Here is a 21,328-nt window from a genome sequence, read left to right on the forward strand (position 1 = left end):
AGATTGTCTTGGGGATCAGCACGGGCTTAATTGAAACATATGTCCTCTTAAATGTGTTTGTTTGATAATATTAATATCATGTAAAATTATATTTAAGCTACTTGCTTTTACAATAAGTTTAAATTAATTTTAAGTACAAATTGTATCACTGTCTACTGTTTGTATTCAATGAAAACAAATTAAAGATAGGTACTAAATCCTTAATGGTACCTCTGAAAGTTAATTGAATATATATCACCGATGGCTGTCCAAGTACCATGTTATAATTAAATCAACCATGGTAGATTCTTTTCTTAACGTTTAATTATTGACGTACATGTTTTGATAAATAAATGAAACACGCAAATAAGTGTTTAGAAGTCGTGATTTTGAAAAGTTCTGACCCTATCTAATTGTCATTTTAACGATTAAAAAAATAAGATTGTAAAGTTATTTAGGGTTCAATGTCAAAATTGTTTTTGTGTGTAAAATTTATAATTCGTTATTTATATAACATCATAGTACCCGAATTGCACTTAGTATCAAATTTGCATCCAGTTTGTGTTACGGACATCTGTGATTCTTGGGGAGCTTCCATTTGATTTTTATGGGGGACGAGGACAAGAATGAAAAATTGTGTGCTGGTCTATTTTTAGATGTAATCTCTGACTTTGCTTATTTACTTTACATTTTTTTTTCGGTTCTGCCTTTTTAATTTTTTTTTGGCCTCATTTTCAAACTACTGTCCTGCCGTTTTTCAAAATTTTATTCTCACCCTTCCCTACTTAAAGTCAAACCATAGATGGAATACCAATTCGATTTCAAATTTTGCCTATTCTGTAAACCGTTATTATTTTAACTAATAAATTTACAGATCTAACATTGTTGGGTTGATGTTTAGACGAGTTGTATATAAATTATGTACACAGCCATGTATCACCATCATTGATGGCGATCCGATGGATACATCTGTTGTAGGGTTGTCACTGACTCAGACGTACTTATGAATATAATTATTTTCTGTGACTGTATCTTACATTAATTTGTAGGATCCTTTACTATAGATAATTTAGCTGATCTGTAACAATAACATCTTCATGCCTTATATATCATGTACTGTAGTACGCCGCTAGATTAAAACTGACGTGGAAAGGTAACATATGGCCACCGAAAGCTCTTTTTTTGAGAGCCAAGGTGGTCGTGTGGTCTAGCGGGACGGCTGCAGTGCAGGCGATTTGGTGTCACGATATCACAGTAGCATGGGTTCGAATCCCGGCGAGGGAAGAACCAAAAATTTGCGAAAGCAAATTTACAGATCTAACATTGTTGGGTTGATGTTTAGACGAGTTGTATATATATATATATACATGAAAACATGCATATACTTCTTTTAAACCAAGTTTTACTGTGCGTATTGCTGTGAGTTTGTTTTTCTTAATTGGCTAGAGGTATTAGGGGAGGCTTGAGATCTCACAAAAAAATGTTTAACCCCGCTGCCTTGTTCCGCATGTCCTGTCATGAGCCTACATGCCCCACCTACGATTATTTTTATTGGTATGTGCATTCGTCTGTTCGTTCGTCTGTTCTTTCGTGCATTTGTTAGTGTGTCCGTCCGTGCGTCCGTGCCGCTTCAGGTTAAAGTTTTTGGTCAAGGTATTTATTGATGAAGCTGAAGTCCAATCAACTTGAAACTTAGTACACTTGTTGCTTATAATATGATCTTTCTAATTTAAAAGCTAAATTAGAATTTTGACCCCAATTTCACGGTCCACTGAACATAGAAAATAAAAGTGGGAGTTTCAGGTTAAAGTTTTTGGTCAAGGTAGATTTTGATGAAGTTAAAGTCCAGTCAACTTGAAACTTAGAACATATGTTTCCTACGGTATGATCATTCTAATTTTAATGCCAAATTATATTGTTTACCCAATTTCATGGTCCATTGAACATGGAAAATGATAGTTCGAGTGGGGTATTCGTGTACTTTGGACACATTCCAATTTTGTTCTGTTGTTGTTTAACTTACGAACGAAAAATGCTGAGCTGAGCATAATTCAAGTTTATCGTGATTGTACTTCTTTTTTCTTTATATATGAGGATCTGGTGGGTTTTACAGAGTTTAGAAAATTGTTCCAAAACAGTAATGAATAGAGAAAATATACCACAATAGAAAAAAAGAGAATAATGGGTATTTAAATATAAGGAAAAGGGAATAATGACCATTACAAATAAAGAACAAAGACATACTTCCTAAACCTTCAACGAACACAGAAATGACGACACTCAAATATAAACAAATCAAAACATACATCTGTCTATATCTACCAGGTAATAACGTGTGGCATATTATCATTGTGACATCTTCATTGGATAAATGCGATCATGTGAATAAAACGATATCTCCGATAACACATCTCAAATGTGATCGTATCGGTTGAATTTGAAGATTTAAATTCTAATGACAGATATTGCTTGCATGTTAAGGACGAAAACGGAGTATAATGGCCAGATATCGGTTGAATATTTAAGTAACTGTAATAATAAATAGAATGATATGCGTAAAGATCTGTAAAGGCATTGAATGCCGCTCATTTTGTGTGAAAACTCTTCATGCTAAAAATGTGTACACGGTAGACGGTTTTTGAAAACCTATACACTTACAGAAAAGAACGTTCCGAATATTTGAGCCATTGTCATGGGGAACACGTTACGTCATAACTGTTGCATCGTATTTGAAAATTAATTACGAAAAGAGAATTTCTTTAGATTGTCGTTTGCTTATCCAAATTACGGAATATATGTAAAATTGGGTCTGGTACAATATAGGTCCGATAACTCTTGATTTTTGTATTCTAAAACAAAATAGGCCATTTCTTCTATGCATTTTCTTCTCTCAATTATTCTGTTTTCTTTATATTTTTATTTCATTTTTTTCTGTTTTTTTTTTATATTTTATTCCATCTTCTTAATTTTTTTTTAAATTTCCCCATTATTTTTATTCTGTTAAAGAACCATTCACACCCTGAGAATATTCAATGTAAACTTGTTTTTAATGATAACGCTGGAACCAGTTGAGAAATAAAAAAAATACACACACCAATTATTTACATTGGTATAAACGAGGGGTTGGAAAAATCAACCTTAAGAAGTTACACGACAAGATAGCATCGTTCTTACAACGACAGTAGATCATGACTACGATAGAGTCAAGTTATATTTGACAATTAATGAACTTGGTATGAACTACAATTTTAATCTACGTCAAAGATGTTTTTTCCGTTGAAGACCGTAATTTGACATTTATAGACCGCCGATGATAAAGATTGCTATTTATTTTATTTTTTATCTTAAAGTTTGTTGGATAGATTTTCAATTGTCTAGTACATGTTTTTATCACTCCACGTCTCTCGATTGAAAAAAAAAGATCACAAAGAAAATGTCAATAAGACTGTGGCAGGCACATCCAACTTTTCTATTTCTTGACAGTGGCAGATCCAGGGCGGAGACCCCCCCCCCCCCCCCTCCTCCTCTTTTCTCATCCACTTTTTATTTTAATGCATGACTGACATGATTTTTAGAAATATTAGATATTTTTCGTTCGCTTGAATTTCAATTTAATTAATTAACACCCACCCCTTTTTTCATAATTCTGGATCCGCTTCTGATTTACTACTGTAACAATATCATATTATTAATAGAAGTGTATATAAAAATATCATTTTGTTATAAAGATCTAAATTACTAGTATTGACAAATATTGGAGGGTTGAAATTGTCATGCATTTGGAAGATGGGGCTATGAAATTAGTTCCGTTCTTCAAAGTAGGGACTTAAAAAAATAAACAAAATTCTAGTGTGTCCTCGAAGGTTCTCAACCGTAAACCAATGACCAGTCCTTAATTTACATGTCTGACCAATATATATATATATATCTTTATTCTCATGAACCAAAGTACAATGGTACAGAGACATATACAAATAAATTAACATAGTATAATTTTTTAAATACAAGTGTAAAATAGAGAAATAAAGTGATTACCCAGGAGATTCTAGGCATTTAATAATAATTCTTATAAACTTGCACAGATTGTTTAGTTCAGACGGGTTACTACTATTCATTAGACCTTGAAATTTTAAAATATTTGGTTTGTTTATAAAATTATGCTTTTTAGTAGCAGTTGTGTACTATCGTCAATTACCGAGCATTCTAAATTATAATGGAACTCGTCGCCAATGTCACCGGAATTGCACAAAGTACAAATACGATTTTCTCTCTGAATGTTTTGCCATCTACCAATTTTGATAGGAATTTATGTGTTCAACGTTCTAAATCTACAAAAAGAAGCAATATTTTTGCCATAAGTAGATTTCGAAATTTATACTATTTTTGAATAATTTATAATTTAGAGCTTTTGGAGAATTCTGTACAGTAGCATACCATGTCTGTCTGAATTGGTCAGTTAATCTTAATTTAACAGTTTCATACAACCAATGTTCACTTATACAATATTTAGAGTTCCATACATTTGATAGTCCACAATTATCAAGCACAGATCTAACATTCTTACACCAAGCTATATTTCCATTATAACTACCAGTAGCAAGATTGTATAGAATAACAGAAAGTTTCTTATTTTCCTCAGTTTCAAGCTTTTCCCAATAATTAATAGTACGTAATTTAATAAAAATATCTAGTGGGAATCGGCCAAGTTCCCCATATATCATATAATCCGGCGTGGATGTTTTAAGATTAAGCAGTTATTTACAAAATTTTAGATGAACACGTTTTATAACAGAGGTGTTACCCAATTCCCCAGACTTCACACCCGTATAGTAATATAGGCTTGACTACTTTGTGAAATAATTCTAGTTGACATTTAATATTCAAATTATGTTATCTCCCCTTTTTTAGAATATCGTACATAACCCTTGTTGCTTATCAGCCTGTTCCGTTTTTGCTTTTGTGAAACTTCCTGTTCTAGAAAATAATACACCAAGATGTGTAAATTCTTCAACAATATCTAACTCAATATCAGCATATTTAAAACTAACATTTTGTAGTGGTCTACCTTTAGAGAAAATTAATATTTTGCTTTTAGGGACATTGACTATTAATTTCCATGTATCACAATATTCCTTTAAAGCGTCTAATTGTTTGTGTAGATCTGCTTGTCTTTCTGACAAAAGTACAGTGTCGTCTGCGTACAATACAGCAAACAGTTTTAAATACATACTTAGCTCGTTCTCTATTTGATCTGATAAAGATTTCAAACAGTTTATATTTTTGTTCTGAAAAAAGCTTTCTAAATCATTTTAATAAATAGAAAAAGGTATAGGAGGTATTTTTTCTCCCTGTCTTACACCTACATTACATGAAGAGTAGTCTGAAATATTCCCAATCACTAAAACATTGTGATTCCACATTTTTATACATATCAAATATATTGTTATACATTTCCTATTCACTGTATGTAAAATGAGTTTTGACCAAAGACCAGATCTCCAAACTGTATCGAAAGCTTTAGCAAACTCAATAAAAGTACAAAAAAAAGTTTTTTTCTTTTTTTTGTCTCAGTAATTCAAATAAAATATGCAGAGTAAATATACTGTCTATTGTGGAATAAGATATGATAACTAAGATCATTATAATCAATTTAATCATCTATGAATGGCAAAATAGAGAGAGGGTAAGAGGGGTCCTGATCCCGAAATCTCGAGGTATAAAAACACGAAATCCCGAAATCCCGGGCTTAAAAATACGAAAGCCCGAGGTCCACAAATTCGAAAAAATTATTCCCGGATCCCATAATGGTCAATACCGAAATCCCGAGCTTATAAACACCCGATCCCGAAGTCCTGATAAAGGTCCTAACCCCCTAAAAGTAACTGCTTTTATAAGTGGAATTAAGGATTTTTAGTTTCCTAATTATTTTTTTGTTAACTCATTTTATACATGATATTCGTTTGTTAATTCTTTTTACATATTCTAGTAGTCTAGAGCATTTTCAAAACGATTTACTTCCAGTATATAAAATCTCCTTCAGGAACCACGATCATGATCAATTGGTTTGTTAAAATCAATCGGGTCCAGGACCAATCCAGTATATCTTATCATAAATCTTCGTTTTCAAATCAATTTCCTATGTGCATACATTGCGAGTAATTAAGATCTGGTAAACTCAGTGTATGATAAATATTTCTAGTTATGGAATACATTTTCTGCATTTATTTCCATATTTTTCTAGCAATTCACAATTGCATGTTTGTAGTTTAATTATTGTGTGTATACTAAAAACAAAAACGGTGTTTCGGTTACGTTCATGTAGACCTAGTCTTATTCTCATCAGGTATTCCTAGCCTATATGTTTCCTCCTTTGTAATATGTAGAATAGTTCCAATTTGATTTCTCTTTGGGGATACGACACCTGTTTATACAATCGTCCTTTATCTTTTTCTTCTATCTGTTAGTTTGTATTGTTTCCTCATTTTGATTTCTAAGTTCTTCAATTAGTTTATTGTTCCTGATATTATTATCTCATTATTTATTTCGTCTGTTTATGTACTTTTTTAGAATATTATGTCTTTTTGTATTTGTTTTAATACCATTGCAAAATGAAAGAGTCGTAGATTGTATGTACTCTAAGATGTGATTTTTTTTAGTATCCGCATCTGAATCGTGCCACCTCTGTAATAGGCAGTTTCACTACAACTTTAAAGCCTGATTCTGGTTGGTGATAAAATTGATTTTAATATTTTAAAAAGAGGTTTCGTGGAGTACAAAGCCTAACACTTGTCTAAATCGAACCTCTTCGAGACTTAATATTTTGTATGGTTTGGCAGATGTAAGGTTTTGTAAGGTTCTCAACGCACACCATTTGATATGACTGGTCTAAAGAACATGTTTGGTTTTGGTTAATACAATAATCGGTTTAAACAAGTTTCATTGTGTATTGCAAATGTTTTGGAATAGATGTTCATCCAAAAGACAAGAGGAGAAGGTGAACAAATAGACACAGTTTATTGGTACAACGAAACAGATATGTTTAACATGGTTTTGTTCATTTAGAATTTAGAATTTGACACCCAGTTTTTCTTATCCTCTTGTTGAACCTGCTCCCCAGTTCTGAAAAGAAATGTAAAATGTCTAAATAAATATGACTATTATATCTGAGAGAAACTGACTCACATGCTAGCATGTCGTCTAATGACAATTGGTAGGATACCATAGTTTGGTTGGGTTTTTTTTTTCAAAATAACTTAGTAATATTAGAATGAATAAAAATTGTTAAAGGTCTGTTGGTGACTTTGGTGGAGATTTGTCTCTTTGCAACTCATACCAAATCTTCTTGTTTTTAAGAAATGAAATCCGTTGTAATGTGCGTTATTGAAATCGTTTCATAATACAGCTGTGATAGATACAAATTATGCATATATCTAGACGTGAAATATCTTTACAAAATTGCATCAGCTAGACACGCATAAAAAAGATTAAAAAAAATAAAATAGAATCAGATTGTAACAGAAAACCATTAATGTGTTTGACTTATCTTCTAAATATCCTATTTATAGGGAGATCTTAGAATTCAGAATCTGCTGTTTGTTTTTCGTATTATTCTTAAATAAAAAAGAGAATTTCTTACCGCAGGTGGTTCATTAGCAGTGGCAGGAAGTTCTCTGGTATCTATCGCTCCGGCAGTGTCAACAGATCGTTTTTGTCTGTTTCCGTGGCTACGTCTTTCACTAAGTAGTTCGAGTAGTGTTGTTAGTTTTCTTCGGAAATCGGACTGAACATGCTGAAAGACGAAAAATATATAATTAAATACGTAACGTTCTGTGGATTAAGTTATTTTCGTGGGTACTAATTTTCATGAATTGAAGTGTGAATACAACTGTACAGTAATTAGTAGTTTGTTAAACATTTAAATTCGTGGTTGAGCTAATTTTGTTTGCTTGGATCAATTATTTATAAAAGTGAAATAAGGAAATAATTATTCGCTTTTAGCAGCCAGTATTCATAAATTTTGTCAAAATAAGCTTAAATAAGTTAAAATACATAGATGATAAATTATTCACTTGCAACTGAATAATTCGCCCACATTGAATCCGTATTCACGTGAACTCCAATCTAACACCTTAGCTAGGAAGATTCATGCGTGTTCCGTTTTTAAAAGAAAAAAATGAAAACAATAAAATTTAAACAAATGTAAAAGAGGGACGAAAGATACCAAAGGGACAGTCAAATAAGTAAATTATTTGATTGACATATTTGATAATTCTTATACAGGTAAAGGACGACATCAAAAGTTCAATGTAGGATAAAAAAAAATAATTCATATCGTTTTTTCACTGTCCCTCTACCCCTAGAGCATAGACCAATAAGGATATATTTGAAATCGATATCAATTAAACAAAACTGGCAGCAATTTTGACCCCCCACCAAAAAAAAAACTATTTAAGTTAAGTTTTTGTTTTTCCTTCATTCATTTTTTATGTCGTCCCTAACATTGCAAATATCTACTTAACATATAACATGAAATCAAACAGACATAGAAAAATCTAATTGTATCTATCTTTTTATATATTTGTTTATGTTTATATAGCTTTCGGAGGTAATTTCTTTAGTTAATAAGATGGCGTCTAGACTAAAATACACAGAAAATATCTAGTATATGTATTGTTGAGTGTAAATTAAAGACTTATTATAATTTGAATATGTTTTAGTATGTTGAAAATCAATTATGAAAATTTGGGCAAATTGAACAACATGATTTTGACAGTAAGTGTCCCTTTCAATTTGAATAATAAACTTACCACACCAGAATCTGATGAAAGGCTAAATTTTTCATGAACAGCACTTAAACAGTCAGACTCGGTTAAATCGCCGCTTTCAATTTTTATCATTACTCTTTTACACATTTCACCCTCTCCAACACACTGACCCATTTCCCCAGGCTCAAAATCGTTCAGGTCAGCCAGAAATAAGGCAAGGTACCTATTTACACAAAAAAATCATAAATTTAACAAAAATATACATTTTGAACAAGTAAACAAAAAGACAGGTTCACATCATCAAACCTTATTCATCTTATTGTACGTTAATATTGATGTTTTATGAATATGGTGTGTCCAAAGCGCGGTCGAGGTATTACTTCTAACTTGCCCATGTTGTACATGAAAACAAAATTGAAGTCAACTTGCCTGAGAGACTTGGATCCTAAATTTTCAAAAAAGGTAATTTATTAACGAAAAAACTTTGTTGCTTAGTAATTCTTCCATCAAGTTCCATGGATTGCCGGTAAACCAGCACTAAACTTTAAATTCGTAAATAAGTTTCTACAACTTGTTAGGTCATCTTGATGTGATTTTTACAATCCACTATGTACTACCTTAGAAATGACTGTACCAAGTCAGGAATATGACATATGTTATTCATTTGTTTGATGTGTTTGATGTTTAGATTTTGCCATTCGATTTTCCGTTTGAATTTTTCACGGGGTTCATTATTTTTGTGATTTTACTTTTTTTTGCATTTTGTGGAGGATTTGAACCAAATATTTTAAGGCCGGTCAGACATTAAACATACGAGAAGGTATTTGTTAATCAAAATAGTTTCTAAGCAGAGTTGTTACTTTTTTTAGTACCACATTTAGGTAATTTTCGTATGTAGTGAAAAGCTAAGATACTTGTGATCACTGTGAAGCCCTTATTAAAAGTTTCTTTGTAATTAAAAAAAAATAACATGAAATAATAATTGGAGAGCACATTTGTCATGTTGTTTAGTTTTTCTTATCTTTGTAATAAAAATGTCCAACTTGCAGGAACCAGTGCGCTCTAATATGCAATTAAAGATATGTTGAATGGGTCTGCACAAGTCAGGATATTGTTTGATATAAAATAACTGACTCTTTTATTAAACTTAAAAAAAACAAAGTACTTATTAAATCTTGAACCTGCAAAATTTCGGACGCATGAAATCCAAATGTCTTGTTTTTTTAATTTTTTTTACAGTAGAAAGCAATGGGGTTATGAACCAGTCGTTTCATTTCTAGAAGGATTTGTTTGATGTGGTTTGATTTGAAAAGATGTAAACTTTTACTGTTGGCTATTGATAAATCGTGTACAGATAAATTGCCACTTCAGACTATATAATAATGTAATAATATTAACAACACAAACCCTGTATCGGAATCGTAAAAATAGTCTCCAATAGCAACAACGTCGCTTAATGAATCTACGGCTGCCCATTTCACCCTTCCTCCGCGAACTTTAAAAGTGGCATCAGATGGGATACACACTCCTAGTCGTACACCTTGTGATCTGAAAAATGAGACGAATCATGAGAAAACACATTTATTGTACAAAGTTGGACCCAGAAGTTGGACATCAAAAGGTCATTAATCCAACATATAACGTTTGTGGGTTTCTGTCTAGTATTGATAACTGCATTTAAGACAAAGTTATGCTGTTTAATTAACTTTATCATTGGTTTGTCTACAAATTGATGTATTCACACTTAGTTCTGTAGTTCTTATTAAGAATTTACTTAGGTAAAGGATTTTTTTGTCTCATGAATGAAACTCTTTAGGTTTTTTTCTAAAATTTAGGGTAGCATATTATGCCACATATTTCACTTTGTTCATTAAGAATTCAATAGCTCATAAATGGTCATATACAAAAATTTCAGCTGTTTTTAGATCCCTTTCTTATGATTTGAGGCCCCAATATAAAGATAAAGTCAGAGTATGCCTTTTCCCGCCAAAAAAAATATCAAAAAGGAGTTCCATAACCTATCAATATGTTAAGCCGTAATGCTCATTCGACCGATTATATCAAATTTAAACTCTATATGTTTTTGATATATTAATCAAGTACATCCTTGAAAAACTTTTGAAAAGGGCGGATCATTCTATCAAGTGAAAATGTTTTCGTGGATTGTGTAAGAATTATGTTTTTGAGAATATATGATTTCAAGGTTTTATCCAGATAGATATAGGAACATGTGATTAGACAACTCTACATCCAAATCACAATTCAATCCGTAAAAGTAAACCGTTATGGGTAAAAGTACGGTCTTCAACAAATAGCTTTGGCTCACATCGAACAGCAAACTATAAAGTCTGCATATGTTACAAAGAACAATTTTTCTTCGTTAAACATTTAAAGGAGTAGTTCCAGTAAGAACCTTTTTGGCCCCAAAATATAGCAGTTTTACAAAATTGTTATCTATTGGAAAGTAGAATGCTTCTTCTACATAAATATGGGTTGTTTTCGACAATAAAATGCACATATATCGGGTACTGGCATCATTAAGTCATGCTAGATTACTGAAGTCTTCACAATTTTAGCATTTCTGTTAAATTCAAAAAACGATTTCTGTCTTAAATGAAAGTGGTCGCATTTGTGTTCATTCTTCATATAGACATATAAGTTGTATTTGTTGATATTAAATAACATATATACAGGTTGGAGATGAACATAGATGCTGCCACTTTCGTTTTTGACAACAGTCTGAAAAGTGTCAGTTTTTGGCATATTTAATAGATTTTTCTTATTTGAGCTAGACTTTGAGCGTTATTAACGGCACAATCAGTTTAAATCTTTTACATAAATTAATGGAATCAAATGAAATAGAAACTTAAATGTTTAAAAAGTGTCCAAAATCTTTCGTCAGATGAACCATAAATTTTAGGCCAAAATCAGCCCTCATCGGACCTACTCCTTTGATATTTAAACAAAAACAATTTACGAAACGTGGTATTTAACGTTTATAAGTGAATACACCTTCCATTCATCATCATTTTCTAACAGATGTAAGACAAATAATAATTGGGCAATATAAACACCACATAAATGATGTCCGGAAGCGAAACTGGTTCCCTGTTAACTTACCGGCTCCAGTGTTTGGTAACAATCAGAAATGCGGACAGATTGGTTATAATAAAACAAACACATACTATATCAGGTGTGTGTAAACATCGGCATTTTGTTACATGTAATATTTCAGCAGATTCTTTTAAATAAGCTATCTATCACATCAATGTTTGTTGATCAAGGGATGACGAACGATTTCAATATATAAAATTAGAAGGATCATACTGAACTAAATAAGCAATCATACATAATGTTATGTTAAGACCACAGGAATGAAAAAAACTTTGTCATAATTTTGCCTAAATGTCACCGAATATAGAAGTTTCCTATAATTGTACAAATGAGCTTTACAGTAAGATTAAGTACAGTATCAAATAAACGTAACTTTTCTACTATAGTATAAGTAATTAATACATATATGTTTTAAACTGGAAACCTCTTCCACTCGTGTATTATTCAATATATAATAAAAAAAAAATGCAAAATAATGACACCTATCGGCAGAAATAATCAAAAGACATTGATATCTTGTGTCTTGAATATTGCTTTGACAGCCCGATCATTGTATCTAAACATCGTTCGGAACATATTGTGATTCATTTTATCGACTGTTGCATGACGTCCAGTGTGAGCTAACACTGAAAATCCAATATTTTTTTCAAATTAATTTCGTTTATAACCTTTTTTTACAATCCGATCGTTTTTTATCTCCCTTTTTTTCAATTTACGTTGACAATCTGACCATTTTTGATAAATTCTTTCTGAATATTCTTGGAGAATCTTTTCATTTATTATAAATTGTTTTGAAACTTACTTTGACAATCCTATCATTTGTATATTAATATTTTCTGGAACTTCTTCTTCGAAAAACATAGAATAACTGTAACTGTCTCCTGTAATGACAAGAAAGCTGGCATCTTCTGGTAAATCCGCATCTACTCGAGCAGTCTCGTAATTATCGTCCCTTGTCATCGTTAAAACGTTTTCTGAGGAGTACTGTATTTTTAACTGAAATAAACAATAATTTGCAGTTTAGAGATTTTCAGTTCTCCATAACAGAATAAAAAAAAATCTGGTAATAGCCGGCTTATTCAAGAGTGTATATCGTCTTTGAATTGTTTAGTGATTCTATTATAAGTAAAAACACAAACATATTGAACTTCGAGGAAAATTCAAAAAGGAAAGTCCAAAATCAAATGGTAAAATCAAAGGTCCAAATACATCAAACGAATGGATAACAACTGTCATATTCCTAACTTTGTATCAATGCAAACCAATATTTAGCTACAATAAATAGAAACTTGGTTTTCTTCCAGATATTCTGAATGCGACAAGAAGTTCTTACAATTTGACATTTCATACTAAGGAATATTTCTATATGTAAAAATAAGAAGTTGTAGTAAAAGAACCAATGAAACCGCTCTGCAATTATTGCGAAAAAAGTATACAATTGTAGATCAAAGCACGGCATTCAACACGGTACCTTGGCTCAAACCGAAGTGCAAGCTATTATAAGTGCCTCAAACTAACAAGTGTAAACAACTTAAACAACTACAACAGGCAAATCAACGGTATATTCTAGCTATCTATTAAAGAAAAGAGACACTTATGTACCACACCAACAAATGACAACCACTGACCAACAGATTCCTTTCTTAAATCACGAAACTATACTTCAGTGTTTATTGTTCATTTCTGTTTCTCATCTTTGTTTTTCATTTTTCGTATATTGATTTAAATAGTTCGTTTTTGTGTTGTGTCATTGTACCAATTTCCAATGCAAGGGGTTGGTTTTCGACTCTAAACATGTGCAATTCCACCACATAATTAATGTACCTATTCCATGAAGGAAGCTTGGAATTTCGTGGTTGAAGCTTGTTTCTATAATCAAATTTGACAAAAAACCGGTAGGATAGAGGTTTTAAACAAAATAGAAGGCAGATTGAGCAACTTGGCCAAAAAAGGTTAGCAAGCAATTTATGTAAAAAAAATGGTCAGGATAAACTGATAAAAAAATTGTAAGGGTTCCACGGAACCCAGTGTCTCGCCTACTTTTGCTGTAAATCACAGGCTCAACAAAAATTAGGAAACAAATCAATAAAAATATTCCTCTTGATACTATCTTATAATTGTAAGTCTGGTGTTTTAAAAACGTCACTAATGGTGAATCAAATTCAAATTCTCATATCTTCTTGTCTTTTTGCATAATTCAATTTGCATTTTTAATAATGCTACTGATAATAAAAGATTTAACAACTTACTTTACCAAAAGCATGTTCACAGTATCCAAAGTTCCAGTTTGACCTTATCTTACAATCTTCTGTCATATGGAAGGCTTCAGGACTTAGAACTGTAACGACCGAGTCAGCTGATAGGTCCGTTACCGAGTTATCCATATCTCTGAAAGTTCGGATATCGTCACCAGTTCGCTCCGTTTCATCCTGAAGAATATCTCTAACTCGGTTTCCTTCGGTAGGCTGTGGAAAATAAATAGATGTGTATCGAAAGATGGAAATAGTTATCAAAGGTACCAGGATTATAATTAATACGGCAGACGCGTGTTTTGGCTACATAAATATCATCAGTGACGCTCAGATTGAAAAAGTAAGAAAGGTACCAAATAATAATCGGAAACTCTATTCTGTAATAGTATCTATAAATCAAATACTATATAAAAACACACGGTATCGATTGAGTGCAATTTTTTTTTCTAAATAACATTTTATAACTCCATAACCTATTTTTAACTTTGACGGTACTAGTTAGTCTTTTTTTTTAACATTTTGTCCGATATTTCTCTATCCAAACTAATATAAACATTTTAGAAAATTCCGACTTTATTTAAATTTCAATATAAGGCCATTTATCAAAATCTAAGAAAATTCTGATGGATTTAAGACCTGATTTTTCCTATCCAAATTTAGATAAAAGTCCAAATCAGCTTTTTCTCGCCATTCCAAAAAAAAATCTCAAAAAAGAGGTTTATGACCTATCAATATTTCTAGATAACTTTTTCCTTAACTAATGCTTTTCTGGCTTATAATATCCATTTTAAATTCTATATTTGTTTAATCTATAAGTCCATCCTTAAAGTAATAAACATACATCAGAAAAACCAAATTGTGCATTAGTAAAGCTGTGGAAAGGTGATTGTTTAAGCTGTTTATCCCAACCAATGGCTCCCATTTGGTAATATTCGTTATCAGCAAAATTATCAAAGAACACATCTGTCACATAAATAGGCCCTCTTCTCAAGACGATTCCATTTTTTTGATTGAAACTGTTCATCCTTAAAAAATTAAATGAAAAATATCAGTAAATCAATTGATCAATTATAATAAATAATACATATATACATAATCCGTCTAAATATTAACCCAACTATTTTTTTGTTTTTCTCTTGACGGGATTCGAAATATTTTCCGCTCATGTCGAAAAAGAAATCCGTTTGATTTTGTCGGTTTTTTAGAGACTTTGGTATTTCTTTATTTATACATTGAAGTTTTGTATTTTTGTTGTGATTTTACGCATGTTATTTATATGGTCACCGGATGATTAGTGTCTACACCACGGCACCTCAATTAACCGTTTTCATTCTATGTTCGGATATTTAAATTTCCGTTTTTTTGTAATTCATTGTTGATGTTAAGATTTCACACACACACTATGTCAATCGGCAATACATCTATCTAGATGAAGGTACGGAATCGGCCGATTTGTGACGAATGACACCATGTCTCGATGTTTTTCATGTGATTATCTTGATGAAGGTACGGAATCACCCGTCTCGATGTTTGTTAAGTGATTATCAACTTTAACAGCAAGCAATATTAAATAAACTAATGATGAAATTTGATACCGAAATACAGTCCGTTGTATTATGATGGTAATTTCCCCTTTGACTTATAGTTACCCGCAGATATAATAACCCAATCTATATCAATTGTACTGCACAAAATGCATATTTTAGAATTAATTTGTATCTATAGAAATGATCGTATATCATGCAAATATTGGCTCATAAGTGATGCAAAACTGAGCATTTGATAGCCAGACGGGCATTGCGTCTTAAAGAGACTTTTCAATGTCGCTCTAATCGTAAAGTTTTAAAATGGCAAATAAAGTACTAGTAACAAGCCAATGAAAATGGGAGATCAGAACATTCCTAAAAGAATGGATTAATTTTTTCTGCTATCAATTCATTTATCTGGTGTTAGATCTTTTTCTATTGTAGCAGTGTTCTTATGGCTTTTCATTACTTACATATTTTTAGAAAGCATTGGGAAAGATCTTCCAATTGATACAGGTTGGTCGTTAATTGTTGCTGGCTCTCCTAGATTAGGAGAATCTCCTATAAATACACTTTGGTCAATGAACTGCACGGCGGTATTCTCTCTAAAAATATCATACATAGAATCACACGATGTACAATAAATTATAACATTAATAATTGACAACAGATGCGATTTAGTAAAAGAAAGTAAAGACAAAGGAGTAGGTCCGGTAAGCACCGATTTTGGCCTCAAATTTCAGGTTCATCTGACGAAAGATTTTGACCACTTTATTTAAACTTTAGTGTTTATTTCATTTGAATCAATTAGTTTATGTGAGACATTTGAACTGATTTAGTCATTAAAAACCATCCGGTTCAAGCTCAAATATGAAAAATTTACCAAATGTTGCGGAAAAAATGGCATCAGATGGTTTTTGTTAAAAATGAAAGTGGCCGCATTCGTGTTCATCATCAACTTTTATATATGTTATGTATTATCTAAAATACAACTTACATTTCAATATTAGGGATGAACACGAATGCGGCCACTTTCGTTTTACACGAAAACCGCCTGAAATTTAACTAAAATGCTAGAATTGTGAAGATTTCAGTAATTAAGCATGACTGTACGGTACTAGTACCCGATATATGTGCATTGTATTGTCAAAAACAGTCCATACTTGTGTAGCAGAAGTATTCTACTGTCCAATAAATAACTAATATTAACATTTTAAACATTTTGTAAAATTACTACATGTATATTTTGGGGCCAAAAAGGAGTCTTAGTGGACCTACGCCTTTCACTCAAGTTAAAATACATTTCAACAGAAACATGTAGTAGTCATTACATTTATAGTAACAGATGCACAGAATAGTTATCTAAATTAATGAACGGAGGCAATTCACATTGATCGTATAATTTATCCTGCTCTAAATGCGCTGGTTGAAAATAAATGTCCCTTCAGTTATGCCCAGACCAAATTATTAAATCTAAAATTTAATAGTAATGTTGAAAATAACTAGAGGCTCTCAAGAGCCTGTATCGCTCACCTAATTCTACGTGGGTTTTTGAAATCATATAAAGTAACAACACAACCTCATAAGGAAAGGAACATTTAGGCTATGTTTGATTTCATTCAATTCAGTGGTTCTCTAGAAGAAGACTTTTGTATGCATTTCCCATAGGGTCCTATGTGTAACTAAGTGCCCCAATTAGTGGCCATCGTTGATGATGGATCAGCTACAAAGTAACAACACTTGGTCAGCACCTCATAAGGAACATTCATGCCATGTTTGGTTTCATTCCATTCAGTTGTTCTCTAAACGAAGTCATTTGTATGCATTTTCCATAGGGTCCTATGTTAAACTAAGTTCCCCGCTGGCGGCCGTCTTGGATCTTGGATCAGCTACAAAGTAACAACACTTGGTCATCACTTCATAAGTAACATTCGTGCCATGTTTGGTTTCATTCCATTTAGTTGTTCTCTAAAAGAAGTCATTTGTATGCATTTCCCGTAGGGTCCTGTGTTAAACTAAGTCCCCCGCTGGCGGTCTTCTTGGATAATGGATCAGCTATACAGTAACAACACTTGGTCAGCACCTCATAAGGAAAATTCGTGCCATGTTTGGTTTCATTCCATTCAGTTGTTCTCTAACAGAAGTCAATTGTATGCATTTCCCGTAGGGTCCTTTGTTAAACTAAGTCTCCCATTGCCGGCCATCTTGGATGGTGGATCGGCTACAAAGTAACAACACTTGGACAGCACCTCATAAGGAACATTCATGCAATGTTTTGTTTCATTCCATTCAACGGTTCTCTAGAAGAAGTTTGAAATGTAAAAAGTTAACGTTGACGACGGACGACGACGACGACGAACGACGACGGACGAGGGACGCCAAGTGGTGAGAAAAGTTCACTTGGCCCTTCGGGCCAGGTGAGCTAAATATAAAACAATAATTAATCAAATTCTGACCCAAAATTTAAAACGAAAGAAAGCTATTATACAAGTATTCCTTGTGATTATGTGCGTGTGTTCATACGTGAGCTTCATGTAAAACTTACTTTACTATATTAAGTAACTCGGCGCTGTCTGATAACCTGTAAAAATGAAGAATGTATTATATACTTATTTATTAAATATTCCATATTAAGTCAAACACACTTGTTGAAACGATTTTGTAGAAAGAAAACTTTAAAACAAATATGACTGATAGAATAAAGAAGACAGAAAAAGAAACTAAAGGATATAAAGCAGAGGCGGATTTAGAAGGGGTCCAGCCCCCCCCCCCCCCTTTGGGAAAAATGTGTTTGCTTATATAGGGAATCATTGAAGCATGACTGGAGCGGGCCCCCTCTTAGGTCAGTCAGTGGGCCCCCACTTTTGTAAATTTTTGGATCCGCCACTGATGAATACTGGCTGCTAAAAGCGAATAACTATTTCACTATTCACCGTTCACCGTTCACCGTTCACCGTTCACCGTTCACCTTGATCTATATTGCTATTAAACAAAGGACACAAATAGATTCATAACAAAATTGTGTTTTGGTGATGGTTATATGTTTGATGATCTTACTTTACTGAACATTCTTGCTGCTTACACTTATCCCTATCTATAATAAACATTATAATTACAGCAAAAGAATAAAGAAAATACACAAAAAAAAAGAAAAAAAAAAGTAACACAAAAGAGGGGCGAAAGATACCAGAGGAACATTCAAACTCATAGATCGATAATAAACTGACGAAGCCATGGCTTAAAAAGAAAAAAAGACAAATAACAGTTCACAAGACACAAGACACAAGACACAACATAGAAAATTAAAGACTAAGCAAGTTGCCAACGCAAACTCACAACAAAAACTGGGGGTGCTCTCATGCTCTGAAAGGGTAAGCAGATCCTGCTACTCATATTGTACCCGTCATGTTGGTCACATTATTACAAACTCGGTAAATAGTCCAATTCGGTAGGTCACATTTTTGAAAAGGGGAGGGTATTGTAGTTACGACATAAGGAACATATCCGATATCATCTGTGAAACAGTTATTCCATAACGGTTGATAAACTCTTGATGGCGTCCGTCAAATTTACGAATGGGTGATTTCAACTTCACACAAATAATTCATAGTGGATGTACATATTTGTAGTAGTTGTGTCGAATTGCAAAACTTGGACAATTTATAACCAAGTCATGTGAAACATATTTGCTATTAATTGTACTGTGGATTCATTATTATTCGTTGGATACCAATTTTCGTGGATTTCGTGGGTACTGTGGAACCACGAAATCAAATGTTCAACGAAAATCTACTTTTCAATAGGTTTCTATACAGAGATTGACAAAACCACGAAATTCATTATCCACGAATATGCAAGTTTTCGTTAATCCACGAAAATTGATACACACGAAAATAAATGATTCCACAGTATTTGATAGTATGATATTAAGAAATAATTTCCTATAATTTTTTACACAGTAAACTTTGCAATGAGGAAACAATCTCGCATTTGTTGATAGACAGAGATTGAATTTTTGGTTCTTTATTTATGAATTTGAAATCACAACATTTTTGAAATAAACACCACTTTTGAATCTATAAAGATGATTCTAGATGTTTGTGTCTTAAATAACAAAGGCACATGTTGTCACATCGTTAGATCTTTTGATACAAGAAAAAGGTTCTGATTTTTACTTTTTTTTATTGCGTCCTATTCACTAATTTTTGCATAGTAATAATGCATGCAAAACGCTCCTCCTCGAATATAATCTTGCGGTCATAAAACTTTGAGTCTGTTTTTTGTACTCGTACTCAAAAATCAACCAATCAAAATGCTGGATTTAATGTTTCGAGCATGTTTTTTTGTGTTCCGAGCACTGAGCAAAGTTTTATGACTTCAACCCCAGGCCTTGACTGCACAAAACTTTGCTCAGTGGTCGGAGCACAAAACTCATGCTCGAAACCTGAAATCTAGTAATTTCATTGGTTGATTTTCGAGTCTGAGTACAAAAATCATGCTCGAAAGTTTTATGACCGCAAGGCCAGGTCTCGTTCTATTTTCGAGATGATTTGATACCCTCGTTTATGTTTTTTTTATGTTCATCTTTTGTAGTGAATTTTAAGATTTAAGTATCTGTAAACTATACTGACTGCTGCTTCTAAGTTCTCAAATGTGAGCAAAATTAATAGATTTTCATATTGCCGACTTTTGACTCTGGCCTCACGGTCATAAAACTTTCGAGCATGATTTGTGTACTCAGACTCGAAAATCAACCAATCAAATTGCTGGATTTCATGTTTCGAGCATGATTTTTGTGCTCCAAACACTGATCATAGTTTTATGACTTCAACCCCTGGTGTCGCTCTATTTTCGAGTTGATTTGATACCCTCGTTTATGGTTTTTTTATGTTCATCTTTTGTAGTGAATTTTAAGATTTAAGTATCTGTAAACTATACTGACTGCTGCTTCTTAGTTCTCAATTGTGAGCAAAATTAATAGATTTTCATATTGCCGACTTTTGACTCTGGAGTTTCTCTTTTTTTTGACAGGTTTTCACTCTAGTAAGACATCATGGTACTTATGCAGTCAACAAAGGACAACGTAAAAAAGTAAAATGAAGCTGTTGATTGGAACATGTTCAGTGTAAATATTCTGTTTCATGTTATAATTATACGACAAAATAACCTGAAGTAAGTAAACTTGCTAATAAAGGTGAACAGATTTAATTTTTGATTTGATTTCTTTTTGTTTGCTCTTATTTGAACAAGTACCAAGAAATTAAACTACTTATTTGTAATAAGTAAAAAGTCTAGTTTGTTTTACTTTCGATCCTAAAGAGAAGTTATAAAGCGAATTAGAACATCACAAAAATAAAACAAAGCATCATAACTCACTACTTCCACTGCAACAAATGATAACAATGACAAATAGTCAGACAGAATATAGCTTCTTGTATAACTTCAGGAATCCTATAACGAGGAGACATGTTAAACAGTTTATATTTACAAATAACTGCATACTTATGTGTGTGATTATCCGATTGATTATTAGTTTCTAAACTCTTCAAATGAAGACTGAAAAGAGGAATATTTCCAAGTATAAAATGTTTAAAAAAATATTCACTTTTGAAAAAGATATGTGTAAGATACGTATAAGTCGAATTTAAATTGACATCGCCATGGCACACAAAGAAATAGACAGAGGACACGC

General features: G+C 32.4%; 1 protein-coding gene across 1 annotated transcript in view; it reads right to left on the minus strand.

The window, feature by feature from the left end:
* Positions 1-6,981: 6,981 nt before the first annotated feature.
* LOC134695415 (cell migration-inducing and hyaluronan-binding protein-like) overlaps positions 6,982-21,328 on the minus strand; it is a 33,164-nt gene continuing 18,817 nt past the window's right edge. The window contains exons 16-24 of the mRNA XM_063556658.1: positions 18,182-18,217; positions 16,110-16,241; positions 14,952-15,135; positions 14,108-14,323; positions 12,661-12,854; positions 10,152-10,292; positions 8,787-8,967; positions 7,616-7,768; positions 6,982-7,098 (exon numbers count right to left, since the gene is read on the minus strand). Coding sequence (XP_063412728.1) covers positions 7,069-7,098; positions 7,616-7,768; positions 8,787-8,967; positions 10,152-10,292; positions 12,661-12,854; positions 14,108-14,323; positions 14,952-15,135; positions 16,110-16,241; positions 18,182-18,217 — 1,267 coding nt within the window. The 3' untranslated portion in view covers positions 6,982-7,068. The remainder of the gene's footprint in view (positions 7,099-7,615; positions 7,769-8,786; positions 8,968-10,151; positions 10,293-12,660; positions 12,855-14,107; positions 14,324-14,951; positions 15,136-16,109; positions 16,242-18,181; positions 18,218-21,328) is intronic.

This window comes from Mytilus trossulus, chromosome 13 (genome assembly GCF_036588685.1).
Source record: "Mytilus trossulus isolate FHL-02 chromosome 13, PNRI_Mtr1.1.1.hap1, whole genome shotgun sequence".
NCBI lineage: Eukaryota > Metazoa > Mollusca > Bivalvia > Mytilida > Mytilidae > Mytilus > Mytilus trossulus.